At 40.0% G+C, this 19,825-nt stretch overlaps 1 protein-coding gene across 1 annotated transcript in view; it reads right to left on the bottom strand.

The window, feature by feature from the left end:
- Positions 1 to 19,825, bottom strand: part of ITGA5 (integrin subunit alpha 5) — a 139,436-nt gene that overhangs the window by 8,371 nt on the left and 111,240 nt on the right. The window contains exons 20-27 of the mRNA XM_089691404.1: positions 18,232 to 18,382; positions 16,186 to 16,278; positions 11,593 to 11,672; positions 10,335 to 10,415; positions 3,298 to 3,403; positions 3,001 to 3,162; positions 2,823 to 2,912; positions 344 to 460 (exon numbers count right to left, since the gene is read on the bottom strand). Coding sequence (XP_089547530.1) covers positions 344 to 460; positions 2,823 to 2,912; positions 3,001 to 3,162; positions 3,298 to 3,403; positions 10,335 to 10,415; positions 11,593 to 11,672; positions 16,186 to 16,278; positions 18,232 to 18,382 — 880 coding nt within the window. The remainder of the gene's footprint in view (positions 1 to 343; positions 461 to 2,822; positions 2,913 to 3,000; positions 3,163 to 3,297; positions 3,404 to 10,334; positions 10,416 to 11,592; positions 11,673 to 16,185; positions 16,279 to 18,231; positions 18,383 to 19,825) is intronic.

Genomic DNA, 19,825 nt, shown 5'->3' with positions numbered 1-19,825 from the left:
ATAAAAAAGAAAAAAACAACAATAATATGCATGCACAACAAATTGCCAGTAAGGAAAATACATTTGTGAAACATTTCTGGAAGCCAAGTTAGATGGATCATTAAAACATGTTACTAATTTGTTACAAATAGCTGTGATCTCAAAGCAACTTTTTAAGCCTGTATTTAGAAGGTCGACCACCAGGTGGCGGAAGAGTCACATTTGCCTGCATTCCATAGGCCCAACTTGATTAAAATCTACATTTCTTAAATGACAAGTCTTCAACAGCAGTGAATGCCTTTCATTAGAGCACACACAAAAATAAAAAATGCCAAAAACAGACAAAAAAAGCAAAACAAGTTACCTGCATAAAGGTATCACCCCAGACTCGGAAATGGACTTTAAGAATAGCCCGTTGCAGTTTCTCTAGCGGCAAGACATCACAGCTAAGGTTAAAGCAGTCTTCATGGTGATGACATTTCTACAAAGAGAATAACATATTTAAAGAAGTATACCAATACCAATTAAATTACCTAGCTCAAAATATAAAACTCCAAGGAAAAAAAAAAAAAAAAGTTTAGGTTGCCTGTGATGATGTAGAACACCCTATCCCCACTTGTTTATGGTGCGTTTTTAAGTCTCTATGAAAGCAATCATTTCTTGACCTATGCTATAGTCTCAGAGCAGTGACTCATTGAACGTGTAGCCCGTGAGACCGGGAATAACTGCTGCTGTCCGAACCAAGGCTCATGTGTCGCGCACTGAGACAGGTTCCCTTTAAATGGAGTAAAATTACAGAATGCTTATGGTTAACCTACATTCATTTTCACAAATATGTAAAGCATATCCTGTAAAAGGCAAATGTTATGCATTTGTTTAACTGCTTCCACCAATAGCATATTAGGGAATAGTGATGGACCCAACACCCCCACGTTTGGTTTGTGGTTGAACATTCAAACCTAATGAATGTTTGACGGTGAACTTCGAACTCAGTGCAAGTCTATGGGACCCATTTTGAAGGCTTATATGCAAGTTATTGGCCCTAAAAAGGGGTATGGGGACTTTGCCCTGAGGGACAAAAATCAGTGAAATTTTTTTTCAAAAAATTGTTTTTTTACTTTAAGCAATGAAAAATGACTGCCCTTTTAAAAACTAACAAACAAAAAAAAACCCTACCCATCCACTAAAGGGTTAAATTCAGTAAAAAATAAACAGACCAGTCTTATGAAAAATTTCTTTAACCGGTTCCACGCCACCCTATAGCAGAAATTCTGCTACAGGGCAGCATGGGTGCGCAAAACTCACGTATATACACACACACACGTGATTTCGCAGTTCCGGGTAGGGGACATGCGCGGGCGCACCCTACCCATGCCATCAATCACAAGGTCCCGGCCGGTGATCGCCAAGTATCTTCGATGGGGAAGAGACCTGTGTATAAACATCTCCACTGTCAGCTCATGCACACTGCTTTGTATAGTTCTGCATAGTAGAGCCATACAAAGCAGTGTGCTTACAGTGAAGCACACACAGCAAACACAATGGAAAGCACAGCCCCAGCCCCATAGTAAAAACACACGCCGCACACAGTTAACCCTTTGATTGCCCTAGATATTAACCCCTTCCTAACCAGTGCCATTAGTACAGTGTCAGTGCTTTTTATTAGCACTATATATATTTTATCCCGCTATAGGTCACTGATCGCTGCCATTGCTAGTAAAAAAAAAAAATTCCAGTATCTATACCGTCATTTGTAAATGCTATAACTTTCACATAAACCAATTAATTTATACTTATTGGGATTTTTTTTCTTTTAACAAAGATATGTAGCAGAATACATTTTGGCCTAAATTTATGAAGAAATCATTTGGGTACAGTGTTGCATGACCACGCAATTGTCAGTTGAAGTAACGCAGTGCCATATTGCAAAAAATGGCCTGGTCAGGAAAGGGGGGGGGCGGGGGGTAAATCCTCTGGAGAGCAAGTGGTTAACTAAACAAACAAAAGTGTTTGACAAGTCCTTTAATTTTCCATCGTTGTAATCCATCAACAACCAGGCCGTCCAACATTGCCACACTGCCGCCATAAAAGAAGAAAAAAAAAAAAAAACACAGCCGCTGACCCCTTATCGTCATATGACAAGTCTGACATTTGCCAGTCAGAAGTAAATAAATAGTTGTGGCCTACGTCACTGCTAGTTCCGCCCAATTGTTCACATCTGTCAACTGTCAGACTTGTCATTTTGCGGCAGGTGTGGATGGGTCGGCGGGCATCTTTTTTTATGTCGGTGAGTCAGCATTGTCGTGACAGCGCTGATCACCATGACTGACTATGGATTGCATTGATGGAACTATATTTGCAGGGCAGCTTGTTCTGTTGAAAAACAGACTTCCTGGCAAGATCAACAGGTGAAAAAGGAGAAAAAGCCTAAAAAAAGAAAACCAATGCAGTCATCACATCTAAGAATTGCTAAACTGCACTTAAGAAAGGTTTGCTCTTGGGGTTCAAGAAGCTCTTCTCTAACTGAAAGTCTGTGATCCCATCTAAACAGAGTAGCAGGGGAGGAGAGGAGTCTACTTTTGGGTGAGCCTCAGCTAGGGTCACTGGAAACCGTTTCTTTTTTTTATTTAAAGAGCAGCTAAGACTAGAAAGGTAGACAGATGAGAGACCTACAGCACCCAATATATACCAGGATACTGAAAATTCTGCTGTTCAAGAAAAGAAGGATTATATATTGTAGTGACAGAGTGGCTTTAAGATTACCATCTTAAAAGATATCATTCAGCGATGATGCCCATCCAGTTTGCACTAATCTGAACCAATACCAAATGAACAAGACTCACTATGACATGCGATCCACTGGCAAGTAGTTTGGAGGTGTCTCTTCGCTCCACATGATGTCCAGGCTTTGCAGAACCTTGCACTGTTGAATACTGGAAACAGAAAATGTGAAGCATGAAGAATACACAACACAAGAAAGTATCAAGGCAATCTAATAAAACCAATTCCTAATTTTCTCACCTGCAGCTGAAATGGGTTAACAGGTGGTTTAGCTGTACAGTTCCCCAATCCTTGCACAGAGTAGTTCATGACATACATCACAAGTTGATCTTTATTGTGAACCCTTGGACAGGTCAGAGTTAAGGTACCATGGCTAATAGAACTTGGTCCAAGGTTGGCTAACTGATGAGAACAGCAAGAAAGAAAGAAAAAACACACGTTAGTTGATGTTTGTATGTGGCTTGGATGTGTGGAAACACATCATATGTCACTTCCCTTGTGGTGGCTAGTGCAAATCAAACTATCCTAAAAACTTACCTCATACACATGATTGACCTCTGGACCTACATCTTCCACCTGGCTAGGATTTTTATTCTGTTTCCAGTTTGCAAGTGGGAAGATGACACTGTCTGGCTTTGAAACCCTGAAACGAAAGTTCAATGTGTTTAGTTCTTGATGGGCAGTGTGTCTGCATTTGCATTACTTTCCACATCTAGATGTTTCTAAATGTGATGCTACTTCTTTGGGGAATGACAGGTTTGTCAGATTGTAATTTTCCTAAAAATATGCAGACAAATCTTAAAGCCTTTACTTTAGTGGAATAGAACAAATAAAAGAAATTAACACAAATTTCAGTTATGGTGAGATCCTCCAAGAGCTAAATTCTTCCAAAGGGTTGCAGTGTTTCTCATTAGAGCACAGAGTACACCAGGTGATTATAATCAGACCCATCGATTCAGAATTATGCCAGCCATACATGGGCCGAAATTTGACCAATTTCTTGTCCGAAAATCGGACCTAAGAATAATCGGATGATTTTTGCTCTGTTAGTGGGTCAATGACACCGGCAGATTTTCGTGGTTTCTCCCCTTTTCAATGATCAGGCATGTTGGAAAATTTATGAAAAACAACCGATTTTTGACTTAATGATAGTCAAATCGTACGATTGTTTTTCCGAAAAGAATATGCGCATGAGCCTGGAAGGAACAGAAGTTTCGACTGTTCTATGGGGTGAACTTTATGACTTGGTGGGCCAATTTTCGAAATCATTTAAAAGGCACCATCGTATTACCAAATGACGTTCTTGATTTTCGTACCAAAAATCATTCGGAATTCGACCCATGTATGGCTTGCATTAGTCTGCCAACAGTCTGGTGAAATGGCTGTTTTGCAAACAAAACAAAAAAGTAGGAATCTGCTACAAAGTTTGTTAAAATTCCTACAATGCACATTGATCACCCAGAGGGGATTTTTTTTTTTGCCTCAATAGTGCAATTATGCTGTAAAAAGGAGCACTTGCAGTGCAGCAAAAACATGTGGCTGTGATTTGCTTCTAAACAGTTTAAACGTTGAAAGAGTGGCTAGTCACAGAGCTGTAAGTATTAAATGTTAGCATCAAAACAGAAACTAATTGCAAATTAAATACAACCATAGTTGATCATGGATATTAAATGAGCATGTTGACAGTGAAACTGCTATTACTTGCCTTGTTGGTGGTGAAGTGACTAATCCTAAAGCTCTCATTGCTTATACATACAGATCTACAAAGAAAAGTGTAATGGAATCGGACCCCAACTGCACTAGGGTATTTCCAATAGACTCCCGCTTCCCTGTCCAAACACAGATCCACGGACACCACCGCTGGCCATACAAGACAAGACAGCACCACACTTGAAAGGAAACCAGAAGATAGACTGCTTTATTTTAACATAGATACAAGATATATACACTGGGCGGGGCAATACACACTCAGTAACAAGAAACACATCAGCAGGCAGTCCCATCAGGGGGAAAGGGCTGCCAGAAACACCCCACACCAAGTCAATACACAAACACATACATCCCATAATAGTTTGCTCCCAAGCAAGACACGATAGAACAATGGGATGCAGCCACATGAGCAGTGAACAATGAAAAACCCCCACCTATAGAAGTCTACACAATAGCAGGACATTCCACCCTGTACCCCTAACAGGCACAGGGTGACTTGCACATAAGAGGGATATGGGGAGCTGAGACAGGGGCTCCCCACCTCTCTAAAAGGGGGCTGTGTTCCATGGGCCCCCCACCCAAAGTGACTCCCGTCCTTCCTCTGTATCTTGGTACTATCACATGACAGCTAAAGAAGATGCCTAGGATCACTTGACAAGAGGTACTTCCCTGTGCAACATGCACAGTCAACCCCTTCACAGAAAACACATACAAGGTCAACCCCTTTATAGAAAAGCCGAAAATACATCAATGGAGGATGTCCTTGAGAAAGGGGACAGGCTTAACCGGCATTGGCAACAGTAAACCATGCATTAGACAAATTTGTCCTGCACTTTTCAGTTAGGTCTGGCTACCAATTAAGATGTGAACCTAGGAATAGTGACTTATTCCCACCAAAAAGCTCTACAAGGCCACTGGGATCCAGGACCCAGAACAGAACTTAAGCTGGCCATACACTAGATGAATTGAATCTCAGCCGGTTCAGCAAGGTCCGCTTGAGACTCAATCCATCTATGGACAGGCTGACTGTACCCAAGTTGAACAATGGATCGATTTGGGTGCAACTAGCACATTGGATTTTTGACATGCGATTTATGCCAGCGGCTATAGCTGCTAGCAATAATCATTGTGTTCTTCCAGGAGGGATGGCTCCCCCTGCCCAGAGAACACGATAGCTCCACAAGAGGGATTCCCCCATCAACACTGACTGTGTTAAAGGGGGTATCGACTGATTTTATTACCTGCCACCAGTGGCCTGCCTAAAGCCAACAGTTCAGCAGGGAATGGTCAAACCTTGTATGGGGAGGCTGAATGTACCAAAGTTGTTGTAAAATCTGGCAGGCTGTTTGTACCCAAGTTGATGTGATTATTGCTAGTGGCTATTAAAGCTGTTAGCAATAATCACGGTGCTCCCCAGTGGGGACGGCTCTTCCTGTCGAGAGAACAGTCTCTGCCGGAGGAATCCCCCCCCAATCAACACTGACTGTGTTGATGGTAGAATCTAGTGGTTGCAGGAAAGAAAATTGCTCCATCTATGGCCAACTTTAGGATTCTGAAAAAGCAAAGTTTGTTTTCTCAACACCACTGAAATCCTGGAGCCAGTCACCAATGTGTAGAGCCCTAGGTGACACATAGTAAGCACTTTATGATTGCAGTTGTCACTTATGCGTTAGCACTGCACTTACAGTTGAATTGAAACACATACTGTTCACAATCCTGCCAGCCAGTGCCTCAAAATATATACATTTTTATGTGGAATTTTTTACTAACATTATATTACTTTTGAGATACATTCTGGGAAAGAATTTTAGCATTTATAAAAAGGAGTTTTGCACTTAATCTAGCACTTTTGGCATTTTGCCTAACACTGGATGTCAGATGTAGTCTCCTTACTCTATTCGTGTTGAATACTGACACCTGCCACTATACAGAACTGTCATCTCAGTAGTTTTCACTTTCACACAATGAAAATCAGCTGCAGATATTTAAATCATATCTGACACCTATGTACTATACAATTATAGGTTAGAGGATGGGAAGAAATTGTTTATTCTAGAAATAACAGTAAATAACTTAGAAATGGTGTACGGATAATGGAGTTAAACCATAAAAATAATGGATCAGATGTGTTCTCCAATAAAGATATACTGTGCATCTGATGTGTACTCCATAAAGATATACTGTGGCATTTCAAAGCGAATGCCATTCAAATTGATTGTTTTTGATAGGGTGCTGTAGCGTCAATAAACGCATCAATTCCTTAGTGTTGTTTCTTTGGGAAATACATCCTTGATTGGTATCAGACAGAACAGGAAAGAAGGTAAACGCTCTCCATTTCCTGTCATTCGGCTGTGAAACAATGGTAAAATCAAGGATAAAGGCAGCATTTAAAATATAAAAAAAGAAGTCCTAACCTTTCCAGTTTGCCACACTTTTGGCAAAAGTTGAGTTGAGCGGCTGAACAAAAAAAAAAAAAAAAAAAAAAAAAAAAAAACCCCCATCTATAGCCATCTTAAGGCTTTAATGCTATTTTAGCAATCATTTAGATTGTAAGCTCCAAGGAGCAGGGCCCTCCTAACCAGGGACGGACTGACCATTTGGAAACTCGGGCACTGCCCCAGGGCCTGGGGTCAGTAGGGGGCCACATGAGATGCCCCTGGTACCTTTTTCATAGGCTTTTTTGAGTTTGGGTAGGGACACAGGGGCCCCATGACCCCCTATTGCCCAGGGGCCCCATGAGTTGTCAGTTCGCCCCTGCTCCTAACCCTCTTGTATTGAACTGTATTGTCACCCTTTATATTGTAAAGCGCTGAGCAAACTGTTGCCGCTATATAAATCCTGTATAATAATAATTTTCTATTTTATCCTTCGAGCCAACATCAGTATCCTTGCTATACTCAAGCTATATTTGCTTGGTTTCAGCAAGTGATAACATTGCCCAGCAAGCACAAACACTGCACAGAATGTGCTGTTCTGTCCTGTGGATGAAAAGTGGTTGACCTGCCCTGGGCCACAACTTAACCTAATTTTGGCTTTTCACAAAAACAAATGTAATTTGAGACTGAATTGCCAGGAGGAAAGGAAAAGCATTTAAAACCTTAAGTAGGGAAACAAAAGATAAATTACATGACAAGTGAGTGATGAAGTAGTTAATGTGAGCTTCTAACACCATACACAGAACAGCTCACAATGGAAGCCAAAAGAACAATTGCTGTTAAACCAATCAATACAAGTGGCACTCCAGTGGCTTAAGATCAGTGTTTGAGAAACAAAAGTTAAACTTTCTGTATTTAAAGATCTGATAATCAAGACAGAAAAAAAATCAAAAAGGAACTCCATAAGAACTAGAACTCAAAAGTAAAGACTGCCAACTGCAAAAGACTTGTAAGTGTCCACACAATAAAAAGAGCAAGTTAGGACAAGATGCTTTAACGCGTTGAAATATTGTTCCTTATTCTACATAAACAGTTGAACAGTCAATTCATGACAGTCAGCTCATGAGCTTTTATCTGGATGTCAGCGTGGTGAAGGGCTTTTCATACATGAAGTAGTAGATATCTCAGAATCTGCCATTCTTGTTCAGAATTCTGACCATTACTGGTAACCCATACAAAGCCAAATTATCTGCAGAGAAGATCCATTTTAGATCACCTTAGTAAGGAAGCTGAAATCCTGACTTTCTTTCCTGATACAAATGATTTTGATATTATTCAAACACAAATTTGTGTTTACACATTTAATTGTTCCGATTGTTTCCCAAAGGATATGGGCAGGGGCAGACTGACCATTTGGAAACTCGGGCACTACCCGAGGGCCCGGGGTCAGTAGGGGGCCCCATGAGATGCCTCTGGTACCTTTTCCATAGGCTTTTTTGAGTTTGGGCAAGGACACAGGGGCCCCATGATCCCCTATTGCCCAGGGGCCCCATGAGCTGTCAGTCCGCCCCCTTACAACTGTAAAATATAATCATCAATATGGAGAATAAAATCTGTTTAGGATGGTTTCAGAGAAGAAATCATGGGCTAGTCATTCACCACTCCTGTGATCTAAATGTAGTCTTCATTCACTGGCTGACAGATGACTATGTAACACCAAGCATCTTTGACAAGATGATTCATCAGTGTGACAGCAATCATTATCTGCTACAAATATTGACACAGCTCTATTCTATGGCTGCAGGCATTGTATAGTTTCTAGAGTAGGCACACTTACAAGAACTATTGTCATTGAACACCTCATAGTAAACATAAGTAACACACACACACACACACACACCTAAATGTGTACCTATCCTAACTAGTGCGATCTCTGCAAATCAAGTTTAGCCAAACTAATAAGAACAGGAAATAAAAGTGCAGTAAGCCATAGCAAAATTCATCTTTCAAAGTGTTATTATCCAACTAAAATCATATTGGTTGCCATGTTCACCTGTTCTATTTTGCTTGCTCTGTATTTTGAATAAGCTCATCTGATGTATTTAGCTACAAGGAGCCATGTGAGACTGCTAGTGAATAGAAAATGCAAAGGCACAACCAAACCAACACTGTTCATGATTGCAAGCAAGTCTTTTACAAACTTGCACATTTTTACTGAAGATATCCCCTGCTGATGCGTATTACATCATAGGCTTAGTTTTCATTGTGCATGTCCAAATGATCAGATCCAAAATAAGTGGCAGCTGAAGTTATGTGCCCTTCTACCTTCTGAGCCTTAGTGTGCCTCAAGGCACCTCCTGGACTTAGTAGGTCAATATGCCTCCCAATTACAATGAAGGATCAATAAGGAGACTCTGCAGGTGAGTAAAGACATGGCTAAACGTCCTATATAGGAAAAAACAGATTTGTTGATAACTTCCGCTGCCAACACCCATTTTGTTTTACACTATACATATCAGTTCAAGATATGGGACAGGTTTACTTAAAAGTACTCATAGGATTAGTTGGTTTCATATGATTTAGGCAATTATACATGGCACTCCAGACAAATCACTGTCAGGGATTGTCCTCAAGTGAAATATGCAAGCTTTTAAGCACCACTAAGTAACAAATAACCAAGGAGGTCAGATTTTTCCAACCAACCCTATCATCTACATTTTTTTTAAACTTTACCCACTTTTCTCTAAAACCTACTTAAAGTAAACCCATACTGAGAATATGGAGGCTCTCCTTCACAACCCCTCCATCTGAAAATGCTAGTTGCCCAACTTTCATGCTGTTCCACTGGCTTCAGTACTTTGTGAGCCAATGTCCTGGAGCAAGAATCAATAAAATCGGACTTCACTCAGACTTTTTAATCTGCATGCTTTTTTTCAGGCTGGTTGCTCAAAGCTTTCAAGCCAGAAAAAAAAAAAAAAAAAAAACACATTTCCAGTTGAAATTTAGAAATGGGAGCCTCCACATTTTCCTGAGCACAGGTTTTGGTTATAAGATAAGTGTTCATTCTTATGCAGGACAGTATTTCTAGTCAGCTCTACTCATTTGTAAAGAGACTATCTTTGTTCACAGTGGGTATACTTGACTAGGGGATGGTACATCCAACCTTTCCTTATATTTGCAAGGTACAGATCAGTTCTCACAGGTCTATAACAGATTGCTGGGAATTGACTTTATGGTCAATTTCCAGCTTTGGTTTCATTGCAGTAAGGAAGTTGGGTGGTGAGCTGCTTGGCCATCCATAGCCTCTTACAATGTAACAAGTGCCTCCTAGATATCTTGCAACACCTTCTAGCTTCCTTTAGGTAAGTGTGTGTGTGTGTGTGTGTGTGTCTCTATCTCTAGATCATAGAACAGTGATTTCAAACAATGCAAAAGTGACAAAAACATGGTATAAGCTTACATTTCTCTCCAACTACACACTAAACTTACCCCAAAAATGACACAGATGTATGGGCTTCAACACTGATTGCTAGCTGCACAAGTTCACTTTGGGAGTTATTTGCATTTTTGCTGTAAAGCAAAATACAGTACAAACAAGTTACACACTATATAAAGCACCTAATATAAAACAGAACAAATGTAAGTTAGATTTTGTTTCGTACATAAGGGACACTGGTAAAAACGCCATAGAAAACAGTTATAAGGAAGGTATGCCATTGCTCAGACAGCACACCTTCAAAGACTTCGAAATGAAAAAAAAAAAAAAAAAACACTTTTGAACTCTACAGATTGACTCACTCACTTTTTTGTACCTATAGTCTTGCATCCAGCAACTGTGTTATTTCAGCAAGCATTCAAACCCTCCGGGGGAGTAATTTGGGTAAACGTTGCAGGCATGGTTTGAATGTTAATGGCAATGCGAGTTTGCACTGACACCCAACATAGACCCAAAAAAGGGCGAATAGTGATCTTTTTCTATGTATGGTTGCAACCTGGCTGGTATTTTACCTATCTTGCAAAACAAAAAGAGAAGGATGGGACTAAACGCTTCCCCATAATTTTTATTTTGGAAGATAGAATGTTCTCTTAACTTGCTTACTGGTGCAATAAATACAAATTGAAATCAGAACAGTGCTAGTGTGCCTTGATACTTTTTTTTTTTCTCGCCACTAAAAAAAAAAAAAAGTGTTCAACAATGGAGATATGATAAAACCCCAAATGGATTGACTATTTAACTATAGGCCCTCCATCAAAGAATGGTATTTACAAAAGTGTTTTTTTACTTTTGCAGAGACATATTTTAAAATGAAATTCCATTTCTTTGGGATACAGCGTAGTTGTAAAAAAGTTTTCAAAAAGTATATTTGCAATTTCCATGAAATGAAAGTGCTACACATGGACATATTGTAGTGCCTAGAACATAACTGCCATTTCTTGGAGACGAAAGCTACTTGCAGACAAGAACAAGGGATCTCTAGACTAAAAAAGGAAGGAAGAACCAGCCACATATCACAGTAATGCCAACTAGTCCTTGGCTGAATATGCAGCTTAATGCCAATTACTGTTCCCTTGTCCAACCATTGCGGCAGATTAAAAAAATATTGAACAGAACATGCAATCATCTGACAAGGAGTAATAATCAAGCTGATACACTTTCACTAGTATAGAAGATGTTCTGAGCTGTACTGCTATTTCTGAGAAAGAAGACAAGTCAAAATGTACACTGTTAAACGCCAATGCAAAGTACCTGCGAATCTGACTCTCAAAGTGCACCTTTCGACTTGAGTCCCGTAAATGAGGCACGGTGAACCTCAGTCCACCCAACAACTAAAGATGAAGAAGAAAGAAAGAAGGCAATTACAAACAAGGTTCAAGCATATAGGAGGCGTGCTAAACAATTTTCAATGCAAATATCAAACACATTAATACATCTAGTTATTGCAACACAAATAATATATAGAATTGTTGGATATTCACCATTAGGTTATGTGCCTAATATAAACAAGCCGAAAGAAAAAATTGAAATGTAACATTCATGTTTTAAACTAGAAATAAAACATTTTAGTTTTGTCCCCCACAGAGAGGTTTCCCTTCACAAACCTCTCTCATAAAACATGAGAGCACGTTAGGGAAATCTCCCCTTTAACAGTCGTCACCGCACTATCTCCACTGAAAGCTATCACTTCTGTTTTAGTGACAACTTTACAATTTTAGATAATCTTTGTCTCGGTCAGTGGTCACAAGAACATGGTAAGAATAATCACCAAAGCCCTTTCACTTCCTTTTGTTACCTACAACTCCAGGGTAATTGCATAGAGCCAAACTGCTCACAACAACCTGACACCAGCAGTATTTTTCTTTTACTGGTGGGTGGATAATGAAAAACACAAAAGTTTTTGGCTGTTATTGTTATGCGGGTAATTACTGCCTCAAAGTCTTTCAGCAATCAAGGGTCTTTTCCTCCATAGAGTAGCAGTAGGTAAGAGTGCAGTGGTGCCCAGATCACTTTGGGAGTCTGAAATTAATAGATCTGGTGCCTGAGATTTTAATTCCTAGACCTGTAATAGTGCTGCACAAAAAAGAGGGGTGAGACTGGCCATGGCACAAGTTCTCCTCAGGCCTGTGAAAGCACTGTGCAATAAAGGAGTGCCAGACTGACCATGGGCTGCTGGGAGAACAGGCAAGATCACTACACACATCTGCATTCATACTACTGCAGCAAGGATAAAAATGTGACAGCGCTGTGTATATTTCCACAGGTGCCCCATAATGTTGTCCACACATTTGCAGGATGAAGTTTAAAGTAGTTCTAAAGCCTTTTTTTTGTTTAAAGAAAACATATTGCTCTACATTAATGTAATACTACAACACACCATGCATTCCCAAAATTGCAGCAAGACACACTGCAATGACTAAACAGCCACATACTCTACCCCCTCTCTGAAACCTTCATGTACTTCCTCTGTAAGACTCCATTCACATCTGAGGGGAGCGATTTTCGGACACTTTACCTTGATTTTTGCGCGGTTTCAAACAGCATTATTAGCCGTTTTTGCGCTTTTGGCGGATTTTTTTTATAAGCCAATAAAGAAAAATAATTTGTTACTAGGTTTTTCTGCTTCAGCTTTTCCATCAGCTTTTATTTCTATTATGATTTAGTTTTTTGTTAGGGTAAGGGGTTAGAGTTAAGGTTAAATTAGAGTTAGGATTAGGTGTTAGGGATGGGGTTAGTGTTGCCTTTCTTATTTTCTTATTTATTTTTTGTTAGGGTAATTAAATAAATTAATAAATAAATGTAAAATAAATACAAAAGTAAATAAAAATAATCAAATAAATACTTTGTAATAACTAAATAATGAACCCCTAACCGTAGAATGGTTGTAAAGGCTGAAGGCTTTCTTCAGTTTCATGCATTCTATGCATGAAGGTAATACACTTTCTGATCCAGCAATGTGAAGGACTGCCTCGGCTGTCTCAGCCTTCTCATTGGCAGAGACAGCAAGCGGGAACCACTGGCTCCCGCTGCTGTTAATCACAGCCAGTCAGCCAATGAGGAGAGAAAGGGGGTATGAATGGAAACATGACGCAGCGGGTGCTCCCATAGCTATCTGCTTGCTGTGGGGGCACCCGAAAGACAGGGGGACCAAAGAAGAGGAGAATCAAGGCTGCTCTGTGTAAAACCACTGTCTTCCTTTGGAATCGCATAAAGCCCCTACCCTTAAAATAAATAAATATATATATATATATATATATATATATATATATATATATATATATAAAACTAAATTATTAATACTATTAATAATAAGAATAAAAAAAAATAAACACCTAAAAACGAAAAAAAAAAAAAGAAAAAATACATATACAAAAATCATAAATACTTGTAATAAATTAATAATTGACCCATAACATTAACCCCCTAAAAACGAAACAATTAATAAAATAAATTACTATTAATGTTTTTGTTTAGGTGTTTAATAAAAAAATAATAATTAATTTAATGTTTTTAAGGTTAGGGGTTAATTATTTATTTACCATGATTTTTTTTATTTATATGTGTATTTTACATTTATTTATTCATATATTACAAACTTTTTTTTTTTTTTTACATTTGAGCAGAAAATAGCTCCAACTGCACTTTAAAATGCGTGAAAGCATGCAGAAACGAGCCAATCATGCATTTTTCTTTTCTATGAGAATAAAAGCGCACCAAAAAAACTTGCAAATCTGCCCAATTTGAGCCACAAAACTTTGAGCTTCAGGCAACCTAGAGTGGAGGGGTGAACCAACTTCATAGCGTAATACTGATTCCCCCCCCCCCCCCCCCGAAGCATTTTGGAGCTTTGCGCTTCGTGCTCCAAAAGCTCAGATGTGAATCGGGCCTAAGGGAGTGGAATAACATGACATTACAAGGGACTACATGTCTCATAAGTCATTGCACCAGCATGCCCCCTCCCAAAAGTAAAAAAAAAATTCTCAAGTGTTAGGATGATGCCTCCTCCACTCCCCTCCTATTCCAAGAGGAAAGCAGACCAAAACACATGCCCCTGTCCCCTTGGAGGAGCAGCAGAGGTGTATGTCTCCAGCCCACCGCCCTCCCAAACTGCCTGTGTATGTGGTTGAGGGGCAGTGTCCTCACGGTGGACTGAAGTCAGATCACGGGAGCGCGCACACACACACGCACACGCACACGCACACGCACACGCACACGCACACGCACACACACACGCACACACACGCGCACACACACGCGCACACACACGCGCACACACACACACACACACACGCACACACGCGCACACACGCACACGCACACGCACGCACACTCTCCACAGCACCCTGCTAGGGCAAGGAAACACCCAACAGAGAAGCAGCTAGTAAGGCAGCCCATTGATTAGTATTTTTTTTTTTCTTCATTCAACTCATTGGTTGAATAACCTGAAAATTACCCAAATTCTCCCATCCAGGTGGATGGGGGAATCCTTCCCACTGACTTCAGTGTATTCTGATGGTAGGGAATTCTCCCCGCTGTCAGAATACAAGATCAGTTCTGCTGGTTATAGTGGGTGGCACCAATTGATCAGGAAAAACCCAACAGGTTAGTTCTACAGAAGTTTAAACCGGTAGATCGACTTCTTTACAACCATAATGCCCATACATGGATTGAAATTCTGTCGGTCCCTGCTGAACGGGCCAAATTTCAGTCCATGTATAGCCAGCCTAAGCCTTAACCTCTGCTGCTGAAAATTAAAAATAAAAAAAGGTTTAATGCATCACTTTAAGCACCATTGAACTAGAAGGATCAACAGGTATGAATAAAGATATAGAAGAGGCATGGGCAATTATTCTATTATAATGTGAATATGTAACAGTCAGGTGGTGAGTTTTTGATTTTGACTGTACATGCCCTTTAAGACTGCACAGTGTCATCATTTAAAGAACTCCCTAGAGAATGATAGATGAAGGAAAAATACAGGTCATACTCTCAGTTTCTGCGTGACAACATTAAAGTGTTACTAAACCCACAACCGTAAAATCAGTCTGTATATGCAGTAAAGCATGCTTGTTATACTCACTGAGGAACCTAAAGGTGTTAATCCTCTACATTTTGTAAAAAGGCAGTTTGAGCCTGTCTCCTCTGATCCTCTCCTTCATCCACAGTCTCAAATCCATCTACTGATAGTACAGAGCCCTAGGAGACACTCTGCACATGCTCAATTTGATGTGTATTTTTTTTATTGTTTGATGTGTATTTATGTGGGGGGTTTTTTCTTTGGGAGAGTGATCAGCACAGGGCCAATCAGCGCTTTCCAGGCAGAGGGTTATGAGTCTTCATAAGACAGTCAGGAGAATAAAGACTCCTACAAGTGCTCAACCAGACACTGATAGAAATCACAAGATTGCTATATACTGCTGATGAGAAAAGGTATTTAGCAGTTTTTATTTACTGAAATGTTTTCATTTCCATGTACCGCAAGAGACCAGATATAGTGAATGCAGGGTCCTGGGTTTAGCAACTCTAAGTAGCTTCATCACAAAACAGTCAACCCAATCTTTTTTCAAACGTAATTTAAAAAACACACTGCTTCCAAAATTTTTTAAATACTTAGGTGTGCGATATGGGGGCAGTGCTCAACTGCAACATGAAAGGTCCTGTCAAAATGCAGATCACCTTTCTTCAAAGTCCACCGCCTGGAAATTAGTATGCAGCTTGATAGGCAAAGACACAGGCTCTTGGACACAGGTATTTTGCTTTGTGAAAATATTCCCTTGACCATCTGCCGGTTGAAAGTTGTAAATATGAAATAATTAGATAAATAACTAAAATATATAAACTTACACTGGTCATAGATTTCATGGGGTTGCCAAGGTCACAAATGACTAAGCGGGTCTCATTCTGAACTTCATAACGACAAGACCAAGAAGAGAGGTTCTGTGGAAAGGAATCAAATTCATTAACATAGAGAACATTAAATATACGAATATGCAAGTGTGCGTCATTGCAGTGAGATATCTCAGCTATGGTACAGTGGCAGCAAGTGCAGAGGTATGCGTTGGTGCAGTGGCAATGAGCACAGAGACAAGCAGGAAAACATGAAGCAGCAGGAGAGGGGAGGTTTGGTTTTTAGCATTGTGGCGAGTTGGGGAGGGCAGACATTTGGTGACAGAGGGGTGAGGGTATGCAGGAGCAGTGGTGGTGAGGGGGGGGGGGGGGTTTGCAGGGGGGAGAGGCGAATGGTGCCCCAGTAAGGCGTTGTTGGCAGAAGCCTGTGGGTAGGGAGGTGGTGTGAGCTGATGGGACTAGAAATTAAAAATGTCCCAACTGCAGCACATACCTGCCGCAGGGACCACTCTGGATGTGCTTTCCTGCTAGGTATGGATGGGAACTGGTCTACATTTCAATATCATTGTTACTAGACATGAGTAGGAATGACAATGGTACTACCCTCCTGATGCCGCCAGGTATTGGCACTATTTTGGGATGCACGTGTGTTTTGTGTTATATGGTGGGAACTGATTTTTAGTTCCGGTGGGAGGTTTTTTTAGCACATTGAGTCCTGTTGTGACTTACTTGTTTGATTTGGAGCACTATTGGATCCCATTGGATTACTTGGGGCACCATTTATGTTATTTGGTCCTTTTAGGACCTCGTATTGACACTTGTCACACGTGATTATTTATGAGTTTTTTGGCACGATTTAATATTGTGTGTTTATGTTATTTGTGTCACTAATTTTGCACTGTTTCACTTATTCATTTATGTGTGAAGAATTTTTATGGTAGTAGCGCTGCATCATATGTGTTTCATTTGTATTTTTTGTCTATGGGTATATGACTGTATGTAGCAGCTTTACCTTTGTTGGTAGGTATTAGTTTTTAGGTAGGAGCTCAGGAGTTTGTCACTTTGTGGCACTATTTTGGCTTATCCCAAAGATTTTATTCTACCCACAGAGTAGAACTATTTAGTGACAGAGCTGTTGATCTGTTTTTTTGTAGGGATCAGAGATCAGCTTTCAGAACATAAAGTCCCACTCTGGCTTTTAAACACATTTGTTCAAATCTTAAAACATAATATAGCAGCTGATATTTAATAGGTTTGTTGTATGCTTCCATTCACGCAGCATACCTAAATAAATGAAATATTTTTAAAAAATGCTTTTAATTCCTCAGTCCACACATGGCCAACAGTGCAGGTCAAAATACCAAGGCCCCCTTTTCACTATGCCAAACCATCACAGTATGGCATATAGGTTAACCACTTGCTGCCCACCCACCATAGTTTTACTGCGGGCAAGTGGTACAGGCATTCCAGGCAATGTAATGTACACCGAGTGCTTTGAGGTTTTTGGGAATGAGCCCCCTGCCGACCCATTATTATAAAAAGGTTTGCCTTCAGCTCTACATTAACAAGCGTTACATCAAGGCAGCCATTTTATGAGAAGAATGGGCTGCCAATGCCACAGAAAACAGACCTGTGCTTTTTTTTTTTTTTTATGCAAGCCCTATACATTATGGTGTGCTGCAGTGTGAGAGTCACTTGGCACCTGCTGTATGTATGCATTTTTGATGTGCCATACTAAGTGGTACTGAAAGTCACTGCACAAAGTGCCTTGGGTTACTATTGTAACCTCACATTGGCCTAAAGGCCAACTATCCCGTCCAATAACTTATCCCCAATGACCTACCACCTCAAAGTTGGTAGGAGGCGGTAGGGGGAGAGGGAAAATCATTTAAAATGATACCTGTATGAAAGTTACGCTATCCCTTAAGACGTTGTGCAAAGAACGTGAATTCAAAAAAGGTAATATGGATGGAATATGGAGCAGGTGTATAAAAAAAACCTTACAATTATAGCTGAAGTGCTCATCAAAGCTCTGACACTTACTTCACTGTTCCGCAAAATACCACTGTATTCGGCTTCTGCCGGAATGACGACATAGAGCTCAGCCTCATATGCTCCCCCTTCTCCATCATTTATTGCATTAAACATTAATGTCAGGAAGTTTTCATCACCCAGATACACTGATTTTCGATCACTGCAATGCAAACAGCATCAACTGAAATTACACATGGCATCTTTACAGTAATACTGTATTTGAAATATAAACACACAGAAAGGAAACATTTCTGGTGTTTACTGGAAGAGACTTCAAGTAACAAACCAAGAAAAGTGACTCATAAGAACATATGATTGAAACCAGCTTAATGAAACAAGAAATCCATTATGACTTTTACTTCCTTTTGCTGTTTAAAGGGCCAGTCAACTCACAAAGCCTTCAACACAGATTTTTCTGCACGGGCACAGCAAATTTTCGGAATGTGAGCTCCTTGCACAGATGTAAGAAGAAAGCACTGAAGGACAGGCATTTAGCGTTAGGGATTTTTTAGACTCTATTTAAGGGTCTATTTAAAGTAAAAGTACATTTATCCTTACTGCCTAACCCGAACCTAAAGAACCCACATTCCCTTTCCTCTAGAGTCAATAGTGAGGATAAGAGCACTTAGCAGTTAAAATTAAGGATATGTTCAGAATTAAGGGTTTGAGTCTTACGGATACAAGGTACGAATTAAAAAAAAGCCATTCTTTGCCCAAGCAGGGCACATTGGTGGGTTCACTTTAATGCTGGTCCTCGATTGTTGCACTGGTGCTTGGCATCTGGCACTTAGACATCCAATTGGTGAGTGTCATCAGTTGCCACAGCTGAAGGGAATGGGGGGAGCAAAAGAAAGGCAAGTATGTGCAGCTGGCAGCATGAAAAGTGAACCTGTTGCCCTGCATGGGGAAAGCGCAAGTTCACTTTTGTTAGCGGTAATATTAGGGTCAGGGTATAAGTTAAAGTGGAACTTCCCTGAATCTAAAGCACCACAAAATAAATGCCAATTCATCTTTATTATTAAAAGCACACTCACCCATCCATCCATGTCTCCATGCTTTATTTTGTTGAAAAATACCCACCTAGAATTCCTAGTCATGGTCATCTTAAGTAAAGGCAGTTTATTCAAGCTAGATTTACCTCCTGGAATCCATCTGCCCTTAACTCAGACATGCAGGGGAGGAGGATGTGTTTAACTGAGAAATTCCCTCCTCCAGAAGAAAAAACATGCCCATCATTTTAGCATAAACCACTACCCAGGAAGCAAATGAAGGAATGTTTCAAAAAAAAAAAAAAAAAAAAGTAATATTATAGCTTCCTATCTTACAAATTTAATAATGCTAGCAGCACAAGGATTAAAATGGTGAATATTGATTCAGAAATTTTAGTTCAGCTTTAAGTATTAAGTTAATAAAGTTGAAGGTTGTGTGTTGCAGGAACGCTACTGCATTATTAAAAGGTTAAGTGATTGGTTTGGGGGAACGATAGGTGTTAAGAAAACTTATTGGGAAAACTTTGCATGTAATTTTCAGAGTAAAAGCCACATGGAAAACTACATCAACTGCAGCAAAATCTAACAGAACGACTAATGTTGGTTTTGGTAAA

The sequence above is a fragment of the Staurois parvus genome, unplaced genomic scaffold (genome assembly GCF_062004578.1).
Source record: "Staurois parvus isolate SC_StPar_1 unplaced genomic scaffold, SC_StPar_1.0 ptg000562l, whole genome shotgun sequence".
In the NCBI taxonomy this organism is placed as follows: Eukaryota; Metazoa; Chordata; class Amphibia; order Anura; family Ranidae; genus Staurois; species Staurois parvus.
The sequence above is the reverse complement of the archived record's forward strand: the minus strand, read 5'-3'. Positions and strand labels throughout refer to the sequence as shown.